This window comes from Caretta caretta, chromosome 2 (assembly GCF_965140235.1).
Source record: "Caretta caretta isolate rCarCar2 chromosome 2, rCarCar1.hap1, whole genome shotgun sequence".
Taxonomy (NCBI): domain Eukaryota; kingdom Metazoa; phylum Chordata; order Testudines; family Cheloniidae; genus Caretta; species Caretta caretta.
Window position 1 is genome coordinate 229,333,912 of NC_134207.1, and position 18,463 is coordinate 229,352,374.

At 46.0% G+C, this 18,463-nt stretch overlaps 1 protein-coding gene across 4 annotated transcripts in view; it reads left to right on the plus strand.

Moving 5' to 3' along the window:
• Positions 1-244: 244 nt before the first annotated feature.
• Positions 245-18,463, plus strand: part of PTER (phosphotriesterase related) — a 42,824-nt gene continuing 24,605 nt past the window's right edge. The window contains exon 1 of one of the 4 annotated variants that reach the window (XM_048838032.2): positions 245-550. Coding sequence is in view for 1 of the 4 variants with exons in the window: in XM_075125889.1 (XP_074981990.1) it covers positions 7,912-8,247 (336 nt within the window). In the remaining 3 variants the exon portion in view is untranslated. Of the gene's footprint in view, positions 551-7,589; positions 7,709-7,896; positions 8,248-18,463 lie in introns of those variants that run through there. The other 3 variants (XM_048838033.2, XM_075125889.1, XM_048838031.2) reach the window with 3 other exon arrangements.

Here is an 18,463-nt window from a genome sequence, read left to right on the forward strand (position 1 = left end):
TGAATAGCTTTGTACCGGGTGGTGGTGGTCGGGGACTCTCTCCTCCGAGGGACTGAGTCATCTATCTGCCGCCCTGACCGGGAAAACCGAGAAGTCTGCTGCTTGCCGGGGGCTAAGATTCGCGATGTGACGGAGAGACTGCTGAGACTCATCAAGCCCTCGGATCGCTACCCCTTCCTGCTTCTCCACGTGGGCACCAATGATACTGCAAGAATGACCTTGAGCGGATCACTGCGGACTATGTGGCTCTAGGAAGAAGGATAAAGGAGTTGGAGGTGCAAGTGGTGTTCTCGTCCATCCTCCCCGTGGAAGGAAAAGGCCTAGGTAGGGAGCGTCGAATCGTGGAAGTCAACGAATGGCTACGCAGGTGGTGTCGGAGAGAAGGCTTTGGATTCTTCGACCATGGGATGGTGTTCCAAGAAGGAGTGCTAGGCAGAGACGGGCTCCACTTAACGAAGAGAGGGAAGAGCATCTTCGCGAGCAGGCTGGCTAACCTAGTGAGGAGGGCTTTAAACTAGGTTCATCGGGGGAAGGAGACCAAAGCCCTGAGGTAAGTGGGAAAGCGGGATACCGGGAGGAAGCACAGGCAGGAATGTCTGTGAGGGGAGGGCTCCTGCCTCATACTGGGAATGAGGGGCGATCAACAGGTTATCTCAAGTGCTTATATACAAATGCACAAAGCCTTGGAAACAAGCAGGGAGAACTGGAGGTCCTGGTGATGTCAAGGAACTATGACGTGATTGGAATAACAGAGACTTGGTGGGATAACTCACATGACTGGAGTACTGTCATGGATGGTTATAAACTGTTCAGGAAGGACAGGCAGGGCAGAAAAGGTGGGGGAGTAGCACTGTATGTAAGGGAGCAGTATGACTGCTCAGAGCTCCGGTACGAAACTGCAGAAAAACCTGAGTGTCTCTGGATTAAGTTTAGAAGTGTGTGCAACAAGAGTGATGTAGTGGTGGGAGTCTGCTATAGACCACCGGACCAGGGGGATGAGGTAGATGAGGCTTTCTTCCGGCAGCTCACGGAAGCTACTGGATCGCATGCCCTGATTCTCATGGGTGACTTTAATTTTCCTGATATCTGCTGGGAGAGCAATACAGCGGTGCATAGACAATCCAGGAAGTTTTTGGAAAGCGTAGGGGACAATTTCCTGGCGCAAGTGCTAGAGGAGCCAACTAGGGGGGGGGCGCTTTTCTTGACCTGCTGCTCACAAACCGGGTAGAATTAGTGGGGGAAGCAAAAGTGGATGGGAATCTGGGAGGCAGTGACCATGAGTTGGTTGAGTTCAGGATCCTGACACAGGGAAGAAAGGTAAGCAGCACGATACGGACCCTGGACTTCAGGAAAGCAGACTTTGACTCCCTCAGGGAACGGATGGCCAGGATCCCCTGGGGGACTAACTTGAAGGGGAAAGGAGTCCAGGAGAGCTGGCTGTATTTCAAGGAATCCCTGTTGAGGTTACAGGGACAAACCATCCCGATGAGTCGAAAGAATAGTAAATATGGCAGGCGACCAGCTTGGCTTAATGGTGAAATCTTAGCGGATCTTAAACATAAAAAAGAAGCTTACAAGAAGTGGAAGGTTGGACATATGACCAGGGAAGAGTATAAAAATATTGCTCGGGCATGTAGGAATGTTATCAGGAGGGCCAAATCGCACCTGGAGCTGCAGCTAGCCAGAGATGTCAAGAGTAACAAGAAGGGTTTCTTCAGGTATGTTGGCAACAAGAAGAAAGCCAAGGAATGTGTGGGCCCCTTACTGAATGAGGGAGGCAAACTAGTGACAGAGGATGTGGAAAAAGCTAATGTACTCAATGCTTTTTTTGCCTCTGTTTTCACTAACAAGGTTAGCTCCCAGACTGCTACGCTGGGCATCACAAAATGGGGAAGAGATGGCCAGCCCTCTGTGGAGATAGAGGTGGTTAGGGACTATTTAGAAAAGCTGGACGTGCACAAGTCCATGGGGCCGGACGAGTTGCATCCGAGAGTGCTGAAGGAACTGGCGGCTGTGATTGCAGAGCCATTGGCCATTATCTTTGAAAACTCGTGGCGAACCGGGGAAGTCCCGGATGACTGGAAAAAGGCTAATGTAGTGCCAATCTTTAAAAAAGGGAAGAAGGAGGATCCTGGGAACTACAGGCCAGTCAGCCTCACCTCAGTCCCTGGAAAAATCATGGAGCAGGTCCTCAAAGAATCAATCCTGAAGCACTTGCATGAGAGGAAAGTGATCAGGAACAGCCAGCATGGATTCACCAAGGGAAGGTCATGCCTGACTAATCTAATCGCCTTCTATGATGAGATTACTGTTTCTGTGGATGAAGGGAAAGCAGTGGATGTATTGTTTCTTGACTTTAGCAAAGCTTTTGACACGGTCTCCCACAGTATTCTTGTCAGCAAGTTAAGGAAGTATGGGCTGGATGAATGCACTACAAGGTGGGTAGAAAGCTGGCTAGATTGTCGGGCTCAACGGGTAGTTATCAATGGCTCCATGTCTAGTTGGCAGCCGGTATCAAGTGGAGTGCCCCAAGGGTCGGTCCTGGGGCCGGTTTTGTTCAATATCTTCATAATGATCTGGAGGATGGTGTGGATTGCACTCTCAGCAAATTTGCGGATGATACTAAACTGGGAGGAGTGGTAGATACGCTGGAGGGGAGGGATAGGATACAGAAGGACCTAGACAAATTGGAGGATTGGGCCAAAAGAAATCTGATGAGGTTCAATAAGGATAAGTGCAGGGTCCTGCACTTAGGACGGAAGAACCCAATGCACAGCTACAGACTAGGGACCGAATGGCTAGGCAGCAGTTCTGCGGAAAAGGACCTAGGGGTGACAGTGGACGAGAAGCTGGATATGAGTCAGCAGTGTGCCCTTGTTGCCAAGAAGGCCAATGGCATTTTGGGATGTATAAGTAGGGGCATAGCGAGCAGATCGAGGGACGTGATCGTTCCCCTCTATTCGACATTGGTGAGGCCTCATCTGGAGTACTGTGTCCAGTTTTGGGCCCCACACTTCAAGAAGGATGTGGATAAATTGGAGAGAGTCCAGCGAAGGGCAACAAAAATGATTAGGGGTCTGGAACACATGAGTTATGAGGAGAGGCTGAGGGAGCTTGGATTGTTTAGCCTGCAGAAGAGAAGAATGAGGGGGGATTTGATAGCTGCTTTCAACTACCTGAAAGGGGGTTCCAAAGAGGATGGCTCTAGACTGTTCTCAATGGTAGCAGATGACAGAACAAGGAGTAATGGTCTCAAGCTGCAGTGGGGGAGGTTTAGATTGGATATTAGGAAAAACTTTTTCACTAAGAGGGTGGTGAAACACTGGAACGCGTTACCTAGGGAGGTGGTAGAATCTCCTTCCTTAGAGGTTTTTAAGGTCAGGCTTGACAAAGCCCTGGCTGGGATGATTTAACTGGGAATTGGTCCTGCTTCGAGCAGGGGGTTGGACTAGATGACCTTCTGGGGTCCCTTCCAACCCTTATATTCTATGATTCTATGATTCTATGAGGTGACAGTGCTCAGCAATGTGTGCAAATGTTTCTGTGTGCGGTTGCACTTGCACACATAGCATTTGTAATTACACTTTGCTTTGACATAGAATAATAACTGAAGACCTTTGGTTGTTATTGTTCCTGTCCCTGAGGGATAAAGAGCAAGGATGAAATAGCAAAAACCCAAGTGATCTATAATTCCACTGTGATGGACACTCCTGGTTGCAGATTTGAGTCTTCAGTCATTTTACTAATTCTGACTGCCAGAAAGATCCTAATATCAAAATCTGATTTCCTTGAAGTGATCGGAACTGGGTGATATATTCAGGCTATAGACTGGATAGAAGAACCTCTACAGTCATGTGAATTTTAGATTTCAACTCTCCTGTAGATTATTGACTAACACTGTCCAGGAACCCAGATCAGCCTTCAGGGGAGAATTTTGCACCCGTTTGTATAGCCTGGGGTGGGTAATTGAACCTTGAGCAGAAGCTGTCCATGTAGACTGCAGGAGAATGGAGCTTGCTCTCCGGGCATGGAGCACTGGCACTCAGCTGTTACTATAGCTACGTGTCTTGTAGTAGCAGTCACAGCCATTGTATAAAATCTGCATAGCTGTAGACCAACTGGCCATGACCGCACCATTACTCTCCAGATCATGATGGAGAGAACTGTGTCTGTTCTGTAGTATGAAAAAAAAAAAAAAAGTGAAGTCCCTTTGCATTGCATTTTACTGGCCTGCCCCCTTGTGCTGCAGAACCATGGTGAATCTAAGATTCCTAATATACCTACAACTCAGATGTCATTGGTTTGCACTTGCTATTATATAATGTACCTGGTACAACACTGCCCTGAATACGAGGACCACATCCTGCACATTGACTTCAACAGGAGGATGCCTTCTGCACCAATAGGGGATTGATAAGGAGTGGGAGAGGGGAGCCTCATTTCGCCCTTTGAGGGTTTTAGCCATACCAGATTTTCTTTAGCTCAGAGTTTCTGAAAGTTATGCCAAAACAAAAAAAAAGGTTGTCTTTTTTTAAAACGGAGCTCATGCAAAACTTTTTGTGCAGGTTACAACTTTAACTCACATAGCATGCTATCACAGGCTGTTGGTGTACCATATACACCAACAATTTTGAAGCACTTTGAGGAGAGGAAAGTGACCAGAAACAATCCGCAGGGATTCACCAAGGGCAAGTCATTCCTGACTAACCTACTTACCTTCTATGATGAGATAACTGGCTCTGTGGATGAGGGGAAAGCAGTGGACATGTTATTCCTTGACTTTAGCAAAGCTTTTGATACGGTCTCCCAAAGTATTCTTGCCAGCAAGTTAAAGAAGTATGGGCTGGATGAATGGACTATAAGGTGGATAGAAAGCTGGCTAGATCATCGGGCTCAAAGGGTAGCGATCAACGGCTCTATGTCTAATTGGCAGCCGGTATCAAGCGGAGTGCCCCAAGGGTCGGTCCTGAGGCTGGTTTTGTTCAATATCTTCATTAATGATCTGGAGGATAGCGTGGACTGCACCCTCAGCAAGTTTGTAGATGACAGTAAACTGAGAGGAATGGTAGATATGCTGGAGGGTAGGGATAGGATACAGAGAGACCTAGACAAATTAGAGAATTGGACCAAAAGAAATCTGATGAGGTTCAATAAGGACAAGTGCAGGAAGAATCCCATTCACTGCTACAGACTAGGGAGTGAGTGGCTAGGCAGCAGTTCTGCAGAAAAGGACCTAGGGGTTACAGTGGACGAGAAGCTGAATATAAGTCAACAGTGTGCCGTTGTTGCCAAGAAGGCCAATGTCATTTTGGGATGTATAAGTAGGGGCATTGCCAGCAGATCGAGGGATGTGATCATTCCCATCTATTTTCATTGGTGAGGCCTCATCTGGAGTACTGTGTCCAGTTTTGGGCCCCACACTACAAGAAGGATGTGGAAAAATTGGAAAAAGTCCAGCGGAGGGCAACAAAAATGATTAGGGGACTGGAACACATGACTTATGAGGAGAGGCTGAGGGAACTGGGATTGTTTAGTCTGCAGAAGAGAAGAATGAGGGGGGATTTGATAGCTGCTTTCAACTACTTGAAAGGGGGTTCCAAAGAGGATGGATCTAGACTGTTCTCAGTGGTAGCAGATGACAGAACAAGGAGTAATGGTCTCAAGTTGCAGTGGGGGAGGTTTAGGTTGGATATTAGGAAAATCTTTTTCACTAGGAGGGTGGTGAAGCACTGGAATGCGTTACCTGGGGAGGTGGTGGAATCTCCTTCCTTTGACAAAGCCCTGGTTGGGATGATTTAGTTGGGGATTGGTCCTGCTTTGAGCAGGGGGTTGGACTAGATGACCTCCGGAGGTCCCTTCCAACCCTGATATTCTAGGATTCTATACTATACCTGATTTTTTTTGCTTCAAAATTCTTTGGAATTTGGTTTCAAGTGGCATAACATCTGGCAACTAATCAAATATTTTTAATAGCCTGATTCTCAGACTGGGGAGAGGAAACAAAAGTCAACAGCATTACAGAAAGCTGTATATCACCTAAATTGTGAATACCGAATTACATGTGTAGACAGTGCTGGATATTGACTTGTTTTCCCCATTTATTTATTAAACATTGGTTTGGATGAAGTAGCCCTATGGCATTAGGATTACAAGTCCTGTTTTGCAGCAGACAAGGAAATAAAAATAATACTACAGCATAATAGTTTGATGTGGACATAGTGAAGACTGCTTTTAAGAGAGGCTGATTTTTTGTATGCACAAAAATACAGCTCTTACGAAGTTTTACTTTGAATCTACAGAAGTGTTAATACTGCCTTTATAATTGTAAAATGCCAAAGGTGTGTGGATGTGCAGGTCTTATGTGAAATTCATCACAAATCTTCAAAACGGGTTTAATATGGCCAGTGATAAATGAAAAGAGTCTCATAAAGCACTGCATGACTATTTTTAACATGGTTCTCATACATAATTTCTCCCACACTGATTGCCTAGCAATATGAACATGTTAAAATACAAAGCACTATAAATGCTAGGCTTTCAGGTTTTTACTTAATCTTTGTAGAACTCTTACTCTCTGGATTTCATACTTGCAGCAAATAAAAACAAGTGACACTGAGAGCAGAAACCATTCAAGAAGCCCACCTTTACCAATCTATTTGTATTTTGGACCATTTTACCATAACTCTATGTTATCTATGTGGGGTTGGTGGCCAGTGAAAAGGAAGCCCTCCTGATTTTCCTCACCTGCAACAGTCTGTATTCACTACAGACATTACTATGCACCAGCCCTATTCTCTGTATTTTTTCTCAAAAATCATTTTAGCCTCTCTTTTTCTCTAATGACAGGTTTCAGAGTAACAGCCGTGTTAGTCTGTATTCGCAAAAAGAAAAGGAGTACTTGTGGCATCTTAGAGACTAACCAATTTATTTAAGCATAAGCTTTTGTGAGCTCACGAAAGCTTACGCTCAAATAAATTGGTTAGTCTCTAAGGTGCCACAAGTACTCCTTTTCGTCTACTAACTCTGCCTCGCTCTTGTTCCCAGCCATGTCCTTAAAACATCCCCTTCTGGTCATTCCCTCTCCCATATACTTGCTTCTTCATTACCTTCCAGAAAAGGTGAAAATTGAGGAAAATTATCTATGAAGCAAGTGCCATATCATAGAATCACAGAGATGTAGGACTGGAAGGGACTTCAATAGGTTATCTGTCTGGAAGCTCCCTCCCGCCTTCTAAAGGAGAGCAACAAAAACCATTAAAGGTCTAGAAAACAAGACCTATTAGGAAAGATTGAAAAAACTGGGTCTGTTTAGTCTGGAAAAGAGAAGACTGGGCGAGGGGGGGCAGGGGGGAAACATGATAACAGTTTTCAAGTACGTAAAAGGTTGTTACAAGGAGGAGGGAGAAAAATTGTTTTCATTAACCTCTGAGGCTAGCACAAGAAGCAATGGGCTTAAATTGCAAGGGTGGTTTAAGTTGCATAATTGGAAAAACTTCCTGTCAGGGTAGTTAAGCATTGGAACAAATTACAGAGGAAGGTAGTGGAATCTACGTCACTGAAAGTTTTTAAGACAAACACCTGCCAGGGAGGGTTTAGTTATTACATAGTCCAGAGGATCGGACTAGACGACCTCTCAAGGTCCCTTCCAGACCTACAAGTCTATGATTCCCGGAGCGGTGCAAGGTACTGCAGTCCATTGGGTCACAAGGTTGGTAGCCCCATACCCGACTGTCCCTGACACACCAGGATGAGGCAAAAAGAAAAGGAGGACTTGTGGCACCTTAGAGACTAAACAAATTTATTTGAGCATAAGCTTTCGTGAGCTACAGCTCACTTCAGCGGATGCATTGAGGAGGCAGAGACCCAGTGTCATCCCCCACAGGGCCCAGCCAGCAGGCACACTGAAGACCCATGAGAAAGGGGCAGAGGAAAGCGGCCCCAGGGGGCGCAGCGCCATTACAGGGCGCAGGGCACCCAGTGCAGTGGGCTCTCCCTGCGCTACTGCTACGCCAGGGGGCCACATGGAGTGCGAGCCCGCTGCAGGGGACAGGGAGCCAGTGGCTGGCTGCGGCTGGGGACGCGCGGCCTTGGCGGCTGCCCAAGCACGTCACCGGCCGGGCTCCTCCGCAGCCCCTGCCCGGGGGCCCCAGCTGGGGGGCGGGCGCGCGGGCTGGGGAAGCCAAGCCCCGGGCCGGGAAGGCGGAGCAGAAGGTCGGCGGGCGGGGTCGCGTCGGAGGCCCCGCGGGGGTAAGCGGCGGCGGAGGGTGCGCGCACCCCAGGGAGCGGGGTCCACGGGCGGCCCCGGTGTCCGCGGGCCCGGCCCGCACAAAGTCCCAGCCCCGGCGCTGTGGCCGCCCGCAGCCCGCCACAGCCCCTCCGGGCAGCGAGGGGGTCGGCCCGGGACAGCTTCGCCCGCCGTGGGGGCGGGAGCCGGTGCTGCGGCCCGCACCCGGGGGGTTCCGGTGTCAGGGGCCTTGCGGCGGCCAGAGCCACCCTGTCGGGCGGGGCGTTTCCTGGCGCCTCTCGCTGCCGCCCCAGCCTGGCTGCGGTCCCCTCCTGCAGGTTCCGCTGCCCTGCTCCGAGCAGAGCCGCTGGCAGGAGCCGGGCCACGGTCTGTCATTCGCCTTCGCTGGGGCGGCGTGTAAATCCGGCTCGGCACACGCCTGAGCTCGCTTGCTGTTTAAAAAGTCCCCCCTCCCCACCCCCGCATGGTGTGAGCGAGGCAGTAAATTAGCCCTCTTGTCCCGCCCCACACAGTGAGTCAGTAGCCAAACGGAGATTAGCAATCGGGAGTTTGCAAAAAGAAAAGGAGTACTTGTGGCACCTTAGAGACTAACCAATTTATTTGAGCATGAGCTTTCGTGAGCTACAGCTCACTTCATCAGATGTATACCGTGGAAACTGCAGCAGACTTTATATACACACAGAGAATATGAAACAATACCTCCTCCCACCCCACTGTCCTGCTGGTAATAGCTTATCTAAAGTGATCAACAGGTGGGCCATTTCCAGCACAAATCCAGGTTTTCTCACCCTCCACCCCCCCACACAAATTCACTCTCCTGCTGGTGCTAGCCCATCCAAAGTGACAACTCTTTACATAATCAAGTCGGGCTATTTCCTGCATAGATCTGCATAGTTTGATTCCCACTCCTGTGCTTGGACCACAGCCTGCAGAGTAATGGTTCCCTGCGTGAAGTTGATTAATATGCATGGAGTTCCGTATCATGCTTTGAAACACTGTAGTAGTAGCACCCATCCCTCTACCTGTGGGGAGGAAGCTAAGGAGGACAAAGAAGGACTGGGTATGTCAGATAGGCTAACAGGAAATACCTCTCGTTCTGGCGTAAGAAGGTGCCTGCCAGTTGGACTTTCCCCAGGAGACAGGCCATTTAGAGGAAGTAGTGAACCATGCTGGGAGTACACAGAAGGATTGGAAATGTCTGGAGCAGTAGAAGCCAAACACGCATACCAAAACTATTTGGCCAGTAGAGACTCAAAGGAGAGACACAGCTCTGTTGGGAGTGGAGTACATGGGTGTTTGAGGAAATGAAAAGAGTACTAACTGCAACCTGGGAGTTGGCATATGTGAGTTGGCATTCCTCTGCCCAGGAAATCAATGACAGTGGGGTGGTAGCAGTGTTGTGGCAGAATAAGAAATGGTGGTTGAATTATTGTCAAACCAATAAGAGGTAATTGCTGCACTATGTGATCAAAGTGACTCACTGTCCTTAAAAAAGAAAAAAGGAGGACTTGTGGCATCTTAGAGACTAACAAATTTATTTAAGCATAAGCTTTCGTGAGCTACAGCTCACTTCACTGGATTCATTCTTAGTGTTTTGACACTTTGGTACTCATGCAGCACTGGCCAGCTAAGCATCAGGAAGGAATATCCCCTCTCTAGTACGTATTCAACTTTGGCACAGAGAAGTAGATAGTTTTTACAACCTAGACTTCCTGGTTGACAACCTGGGCAAGGCATCACTGCTAATGGTCAATGGTGTCATAAGGTTTGCATGGCCATTATTTTATGAGGGGTTTAAGTCTAGAACCCCAGAGCAGTTAAATTACAGTCGTCATTCCTGCTGTGGCTCCCATGTGGAGATGACAAGACAGGGAGCAGAGGTGGGTCCCATTAAATAGCCTGGAACTTTAAAAAAAAAATCACAATATTACAAGTGTGTGTGTCTAGACCATTAAATGGATAGTGTAGCATCTGGTAGCTCCCAGCTTCCCACAGTGGTGAGGGCATCTCCCAACTTTCCTGTAGAAGGTTACTTTGGAAACAGAAGACAGTTCTTCAGAGTCCCAAGGACTCTGCAGTGGAGGTGATCAGTAATGGCTACATTATAATGTGCAACCCTTATTGACATGCATGGCTATCAACATAGGTAAGTAAGCCATCTCAGTGGGGAGCTCTGCTAAGGAGGGCTGGGCCTAGTTGGTACATGAATGCAAGCTCTTAAAGGAAACCTTCGGTGTTTTGGGAAGTAGTGTTCTTCCTCTTTTATTAGGGCTAACTAAGTGAATATCCCAGCATGGTTTTAGGGCAGTCTGCTGTTGAAGATATCTTTTGGATAGAAGCAAGGTTCTGACCATTTGTGGTCATTAAAGATTCTCATGGTACCTCTTGCAAGAGGAGGGATCTTAGCCTTGGCTGAATTTCTGTTGGACAATTGTATTCTGCCTATCTAAACTTACCCCAGTAGTTTGTTACATATGGCATACTTCACTTTCTCTCCTTGGCTGTTCTCTGGTGTTGAAAAGTTGCAGCCTTCTGCCTTTGGGGGTGGCTGTATTGGAGTGATGGGTGAAGTGATCCCTGTAATATGCATTTTTGTATTATTCTGTCAGGTACTTTGGGATCATTGAATTAAAGACACTACATAAATGTCTGTTATTATTATTAACGCCTTTCTTGCATTTGGGGATTTAAAAAGGCATAATGTTCTCCCTAGTGTCACCATTGTCATATTCACTTTTGTTGTTATAATAAGAGATGGCAATAATGGCATTCAGATGCTTAATTACATTTCATAAAGGTGACCAGTGCTAATTTATAACAAAATTTAGTGCATCATGAAACAGAAATTAGCATTACTGCTTCCTTCGTTGTTAACAATCAATTTCCAGACCTGTTGAGGCACTTGCTCATAAGGTACCTAAAACCAGAGTACACTGGAGGTACAGAATACTGAGTGCGTAGTGTACTATTAGGGGATTGGTGTCTGTAGACCGCATGAGTATTTTTTTCTCCTTTGATTTAGGACTAAGATGGTGTCCATACAATAGGGCAAGATCAAATACCAGTCAGAACACAAGTAGGTATTTTGTAGTCTAAGAGGGGAAGGTTTTATTATCAGTTGACTCCAGATGTGGGAGGGCAGGGGGGTGTAACAGAGTCCCACCTCTTCAGAGTTAAAGAGAGGGAAAAAAAATTCCCCACTTTTCCTTGCTCATAGTTTAAAGCTCAGCCAAATCTCAAGAGATAAGCATGTGAAAAATCACTCCTCCTAATGCTACTCCCACATTTCAGTCCCATTGGGAGTTTAAGACATAGGGCTTGTCTACACGGGCAGCGATCAATCTATCTGGGGTAGATTTATCGTGTCTAGTATAGAAGCGATAAATCGTCCACTGATCGCTCTAGCAGCAACTCCGGTACACCACCTCAACAAAAAGCCAAGGGGAAATCGACGGGAGACATTCTCCCGTCGACACATCGCAGTGAAGACTCCGCTGTAAGTAGATCTAAGTACGTAGACTTCAGCTACGTTATTCACGTAGCTGAAGTTGCGTAACTTAGATCAATCCCTCCTGTAGGGTAGACTAGCCCATAGGGTGGCATTTCTCAACCAACTTCTCTGGAGAAAGTGGACCAAAGAACCAAGCTGTTTCCTGGTCTCAGCCCTGCTGAGGACTTATAAGGACTGTGACTTCACACTTCTGCTTTTTCAGCATTTGATCCCTTATATGGAAGTATAAGGAGAGGGTCCTTCCAATTTCCCCAGCTGTTTCTGTTCTCTCCCGAGCATCTCTGCAGTGACTCAGAGGTTCTCAGGACAAATTTTTTGGTGGCCTCAGAGTGCCGCCACCAACTCTTGCTGGTGGCCGCTCTCACACTTCTTCCTAAAATACTTAATTAGCTTTAGGAAAAACAAATAAATATGCACATATACATGTCCAAATCATTGTAGTTTATTTATTGCTAGTAAGTCTGTTGTGAAAAGTAATATTAACAAGCATACAAATATCGCTTTTCACAGCAGATTTACTCAGGCCCATCAAGCCTGGGGACAAATTAAGCCCTGGATGGGAGGTGGCAGTGGGGCCCAAGGGCAGTGGGGGTGGGGGAGATAGTTGGGGGCTGGAGCCCGAAGCCCTGTGGCCAGAGTCTGCTGCCCTGCTGCCCCGCCACCCCAGGGTTGAAGCCCACAGCCTGAACCCCACCGCCTCTGTGAGCTTGGGAAACTCACCGGTTGCCTGGTTCTCCAGCATTGTGTCCCAGGTGTCTCCACAGGGGGAGCAGGGCCCAACCACTGCTGGTGGCCTCTGCAGTCAACACCAAGGCAGTGTATCCAGGAGCAACAGCTGCTACTTTGCACCCCCCTCCCCTCCCATAACAGCCCAAGAGGCTGTGGCTGCAAGCGGTGGCTGCTTTTGAGAAATGCTGGACTAGAGACAGCTGAGACTGTATTCTAAAATGAAAGGCAGTTAACTGTTTTCTTGCCATGGTCTGTACACCCTATGACAGATGGGAAGCTAAAAACTCTCCACCATCAATTCAAACTCTGCTGTAGATCTTGACAGCTGTAATCTTCCCTTACTGAAAGAGGTGGCTAAATGTTATTCAGGTAGGCCTGGAGAGCAAGAGATTCTAAAGAACCTTAGTCTGTCACAGAAAGTTAATACTGCCTAGGACACAGAGGTTGTGCTACTATACTCTTGGAAAAATACTTGCCTGTGTCATGAGATGCTCAATTCTTAACTTACCTTTTTTCCCCCCCTCATTTTCTTCCTGTCTCAAAGTTTTGGCCACCATGTTCTTCTGTATTGCTTTCCTTTTCCATCTTGGAGCTTGGGTGTCCTAGCAAAGTGCAGTAACCTCCAGTGATATGAAACTAAGGAATAATAGTAAGTTTCCTTGGCCAGTTCTTGCATGAGTCCTGATGGATCACGGATTCAACAATAACTGGAAAGAGGCCTAAAGACATGGCAAAGCAGTTGGCAGCCTGATCAGGCCAGCCTCTTGTTGTTTAGAAGCAGTGGTATTAATTGTTTATTATTATTATTACTATTTATATTCCTGGTGCACAAATCAAGGTTACGGAACCAGTACCAGGGCATTGTACAAGCGTGGGAAGGTAGATGTGATCCTTTCCCAGACAGAGATTAAAACCTAAGGCCCAGATTTGGCAAGCTGTTCCATGTTGGTGAAACTCTGCACCTGTGTGGATCCCTATTGACAGTAATAGAGCTATGCACAGACACAGAGGCATCCTCATGTGAAACAGCTTACAGGATTAGGGTATAAGAAAGTGAATAATCATAGAATGGTAGGACTGGAAGGAATCTGGAGAAGTCATCTAGTCCAGTCCTCTGCACTCATAGCAGGACTAAGGATTAGCTAGACCATCCCTGACAGGGTGTTTGTCTAATCTGCTCTTTAAAATCTCCAATGATGGAGATTCCACATCCTCCCTAGGCAATTTATTCCAGTGCTTAATCACCCAGACAGTTAGGACGTTTTTTCCTAGTGTCCAACCTAAACTGCCGTTGTTGCACTTTAAGCCCATTGCTTCTTGTCCTAGCCTCAGACGTTGAGGAGAACAATTTTTCTCCCTCCTCCTTTTAACAACCTTTGATGTACTTGAAAACTGTTATCATGTCCCCTCTTAGTCTTCTCTTCTCCAGACTAAACAAACCCAGTTTTTTCAATCTTCCCTCATAGGTCATGTTTTCTAGACCTTTAATCATTTTTGTTGCTCTTCTCTGGACTCTCTCTAGTTTGTCCACATCTTTCCTGTGAAATGTGGCACCCAGAACTGGACATAGTACTCCATTTGGGGCCTAATCAGTACAGAGTAGAGCAGAAAAATTACTTGTTGTGTCTTGCTTACATCACTCCTGTTAATACACCCCCAAATGATGTTTGCTTTTTTTGCAACAGTGTTACATTGTTGACTCTCATTTCGCTTGTGATCCACTATGACCTCCAGATTGCTTTCTGCAGTACTCACTCTTAGGCAGTCATTTCCTATTTTGTATGCGTCCAACTGATCGTTCCTTCCTAAGTGGAGTTTGCATTTGTCATTAGTGAATTTCTTCCTATTTGCTTCAGACCATTTCTCCAGTTTGTCCAGATCATTTTGAATTTTAATCCTATCCTCCATGCACTTGCAACCCCTCCCAGCTTGGTATCATCCACAAACTTTATAAGTGTACTTTCTGTGCTATTATCTACATCACTGATGAAGATATTGACCAGAACTGGACCCAGAACTGATCCTTGTGGGACCCCACTTGATATGCCTTTCCAGCTTGACTGAACCAATGTTAAGAACTCTCTGGAAAGGGTTTTCCATCCAATTATGCACCCACCCTATAATAGCTCTATCTAGGTAGTATTTCCCTAGTTTCTTTATGAGAAGGTTATGCAAGACAGTATCAAAAGCCTTACTAAGGTTAAGATATAGCAATCTACCGTTTTCCCCCATCCACAAGTTTGTTACCCTTTCAAAGAAAGTGATTAGGTTGTTTTGGCACAATTTGTTCTTGACAAATCCATGCTGACTGTTAGTTATCACCGTATTATCTTCTAGGTGTTTGCAAATTGATTTGCTTAATTATTCGCGCCATTATCTTTCCGGGTATTGAAGTTAAGCTGACTGGTCTGTAATTCCCCTGGTCTATAATAATAATGTAGACAGTTTTTTTAAAAGGTAGCTTTGTAATTACATTAGTAAATGTCTTCTATCCCCATCTACCCTCTCAACTTATCTGTTGGCTGATTTCTTGTTGAAGCAGAACGGGGTCTTGAGAAGGGAAATGGAAGCCACATGCCTAATGTGACCATGGCGAATCAGGTCAGAAACAATCCACTAGCTCTGTCCACATGGCCATGAAGTCTTTTTTTTTTTAAATGGATGGTGAACCTTTCCAGTGGAAATCATGTACATGAGAGGAAAGTGAACAGGAACAGTCAGCATGGATTCACCAAGGGAAGGTCATGCCTGACTAATCTAATCGCCTTCTATGATGAGATTACTGGTTCTGTGGATGAAGGGAAAGCAGTGGATGTATTGTTTCTTGACTTTAGCAAAGCTTTTGACACGGTCTCCCACAGTATTCTTGTCAGCAAGTTAAAGAAGTATGGGCTGGATGAATGCACTGTAAGGTGGGTAGAAAGTTGGCTAGATTGTCGGGCTCAACGGGTAGTGATCAATGGCTCCATGTCTAGTTGGCAGCCGGTGTCAAGTGGAGTGCCCCAGGGGTCGGTCCTGGGGCTGGTTTTGTTCAATATCTTCATAAATGATCTGGAGGATGGTGTGGATTGCACTCTCAGCAAATTTGCGGATGATACTAAACTGGGAGGAGTGGTAGATACGCTGGAGGGCAGGGATAGGATACAGAGGGACCTAGACAAATTAGAGGATTGGGCCAAAAGAAATCTGATGAGGTTCAATAAGGATAAGTGCAGGGTCCTGCACTTAGGATGGAAGAACCCAATGCACCGCTACAGACTAGGGACCGAATGGTTAGGCAGAAGTTCTGCGGAAAAGGACCTAGGGGTGACAGTGGACGATAAGCTGGATATGAGTCAGCAGTGTGCCCTTGTTGCCAAGAAGGCCAATGGCATTTTGGGATGTATAAGTAGGGGCATAGCGAGCAGATCGAGGGACGTGATCATCCCCCTCTATTCGACATTGGTGAGGCCTCATCTGGAGTACTGTGTCCAGTTTTGGGCCCCACACTACAAGAAGGATGTGGATAAATTGGAGAGAGTCCAGCAAAGGGCAACAAAAATGATTAGGGGTCTGGAACACATGACTTATGAGGAGAGGCTGAGGGAACTGGGATTGTTTAGTCTGCAGAAGAGAAGAATGAGGGGGGATTTGATAGCTGCTTTCAACTACCTGAGGGGTGGTTTCAGAGAGGATGGCTCTAGACTATTCTCAGTGGTAGAAGAGGACAGGACAAGGAGTAATGGTCTCAAGTTGCAGTGGGGGAGGTTTAGGTTGGATATTAGGAAAAGTTTCACTAGGAGGGTGGTGAAACACTGGAATGTGTTACCTAGGGAGGTGGTAGAATCTCCTTCCTTAGAAGTTTTTAAGGTCAGGCTTGACAAAGCCCTGGCTGAGATGATTTAATTGAGGGTTGGTCCTGCTTTGAGCAGGGGGTTGGACTAGTTGACCTCCTGAGGTCCCTTCCAACCCTGATATTCTATGATCCTATGAAGAGTAGGAATTTCTCTGTAGCGAGAGAGAAACATGTAGAGCTGTGACACTGCTGCACTAGGCAGTGGGACCACTATTGCATACCTGTCCACATACTTTGTGGTAAGAGCTCCATAAGTATTTCTTTGATAACTGGGAAATAAAAATTCCATCCTAGATCAGATCACTTTATCCACCCCATCACCTTTATTGATTTTGGCCCCATTACATGTTCTGAAGATCAAGAAACCCTGAAAATATTAGAGCCATGACCTGTTAAATGGATCTGTGCCCCTTCTGGCTGATAAAAAGCTGTGAAGATCAAGTACACCAACCATTAACAGAAATACTCAATGTCTCCTTCAGAGAAGTACATCTGCCAAACTCCTTGAAAAAATGCAGTTCACCCCGGCCTCAAGAAGCCAAACCTTGTCCCTGAAGACTTCTCCAGTAACTGTCCCATCTCCAACCTCTCAATTCATGGACAAAGTAACTGAGAAAATAATAACCATCTGTCAAGGTTCCTTCCCCACTCTGAACTCTAGGGTACAGATGTGGGGACCTGCATGAAAACCCCCTAAGCTTATTTTTACCAGCTTAGGTTAAAACTTCCCCAAGGTACAAACTATTTTACCTTTTGCCCTTGGACTTTATTGCTGCCACCACCAAGCATCTAACAAATATATAACCGGGAAAGAGCCTGCTTGGAAACGTCTTCCCCCCGCCCCCCCACCCAAACCCTACACCCCTTTTCCTGGGGAAGGCTTGATAAAAATCCTCACCAATTTGCAAAGGTGAACACAGACCCAAACCCTTGGATCTTAAAAACAATGAAAAAGCAATCAGGTTCTTAAAAGAAGAATTTTATTTGAAGAAAAAAGTAAAAGAATCACCTCTATAAAATCAAGATGGTAAATACCTTACAGGATAATCAGATTCAAAACATAGAGAATCCCTCTAGGCAAAACCTTAAGTTACAAAAAGACACAAAAACAGGAATATACATTCCATTCAGCACAGCTTATTTTATCAGCCATTTAAACAAAACAGAATCTGACTCATATCTAGCTAGATTACTTACTAAGTTCTAAGACTCCATTCCTTTTCTGTTCCCGGCAAAAGCATCACACAGACAGAGCGAGCCTTTGTTTCTCCCCCCTCCAGCTTTGAAAGTATCTTGTCCCCTCATTGGTCATTTTGGTCAGGTGCCAGCGAGGTTATCCTAGCTTCTTAACCCTTTACAGGTGAGAGGGCTTTTCCTCTGGCCAGGAGGGATTTTAAAGGTGTTTACCCTTCCCTTTGTATTTATGACACCATCAAGCTCCACTGTCAGCCAACATTCCAGATGCCTGCTACCAAGGGTTCAGATCAAGGTACAACATAGTGGTGCTAAAAGACAACCTTCTTCTGGCTGTAAACACGGGCTGCTGAACTTATCTGCAGCCTTTGACAAAGTGTACCCTACGGTGTTATTAACATGCCTAAATGACATAGCAGTTGTAGATGGCCCAACACAATATTCCTCTCCAGCAGAACTCAGGGAGTGGTGGTGGATAACTGCTCCTTTTCTCCAAAAGGATCCAATAGCATGCTTCTCTGTGCTGTTACATTTTATTTGTATAGTTTCCTACAGCAAGGGTGGGCTGCATAATTTGTTTACACACACACGATATTTTTAAAAGTGCCAGTAACACAGTGAGAACAAATGGTATTACAAAACTGCTGCTTGGTGTTAGCGCTAACTAGTATGCATCTCTCTTAAATTCCTGAAATCTATTAGGTTAATTTATGATTCATATATTAAATGTTTCTATATGTTTAGGCTTCTCCCTGTTCCACTGAAATCATTAGGTGCAGGATCGGATCTTTAAAGCATTTGCCTCTATTTGTAAATAGATACGTAACCTGTGTTATGTCACGTTTCTTGTGTTTGTATGATTATGTAAGGAAAGATTCTATTATAATGCCCATGGTGGAACAAGGCAACCCTTATTTCCAAAACAGAAAGTGAATTAATTTTTTTAAAA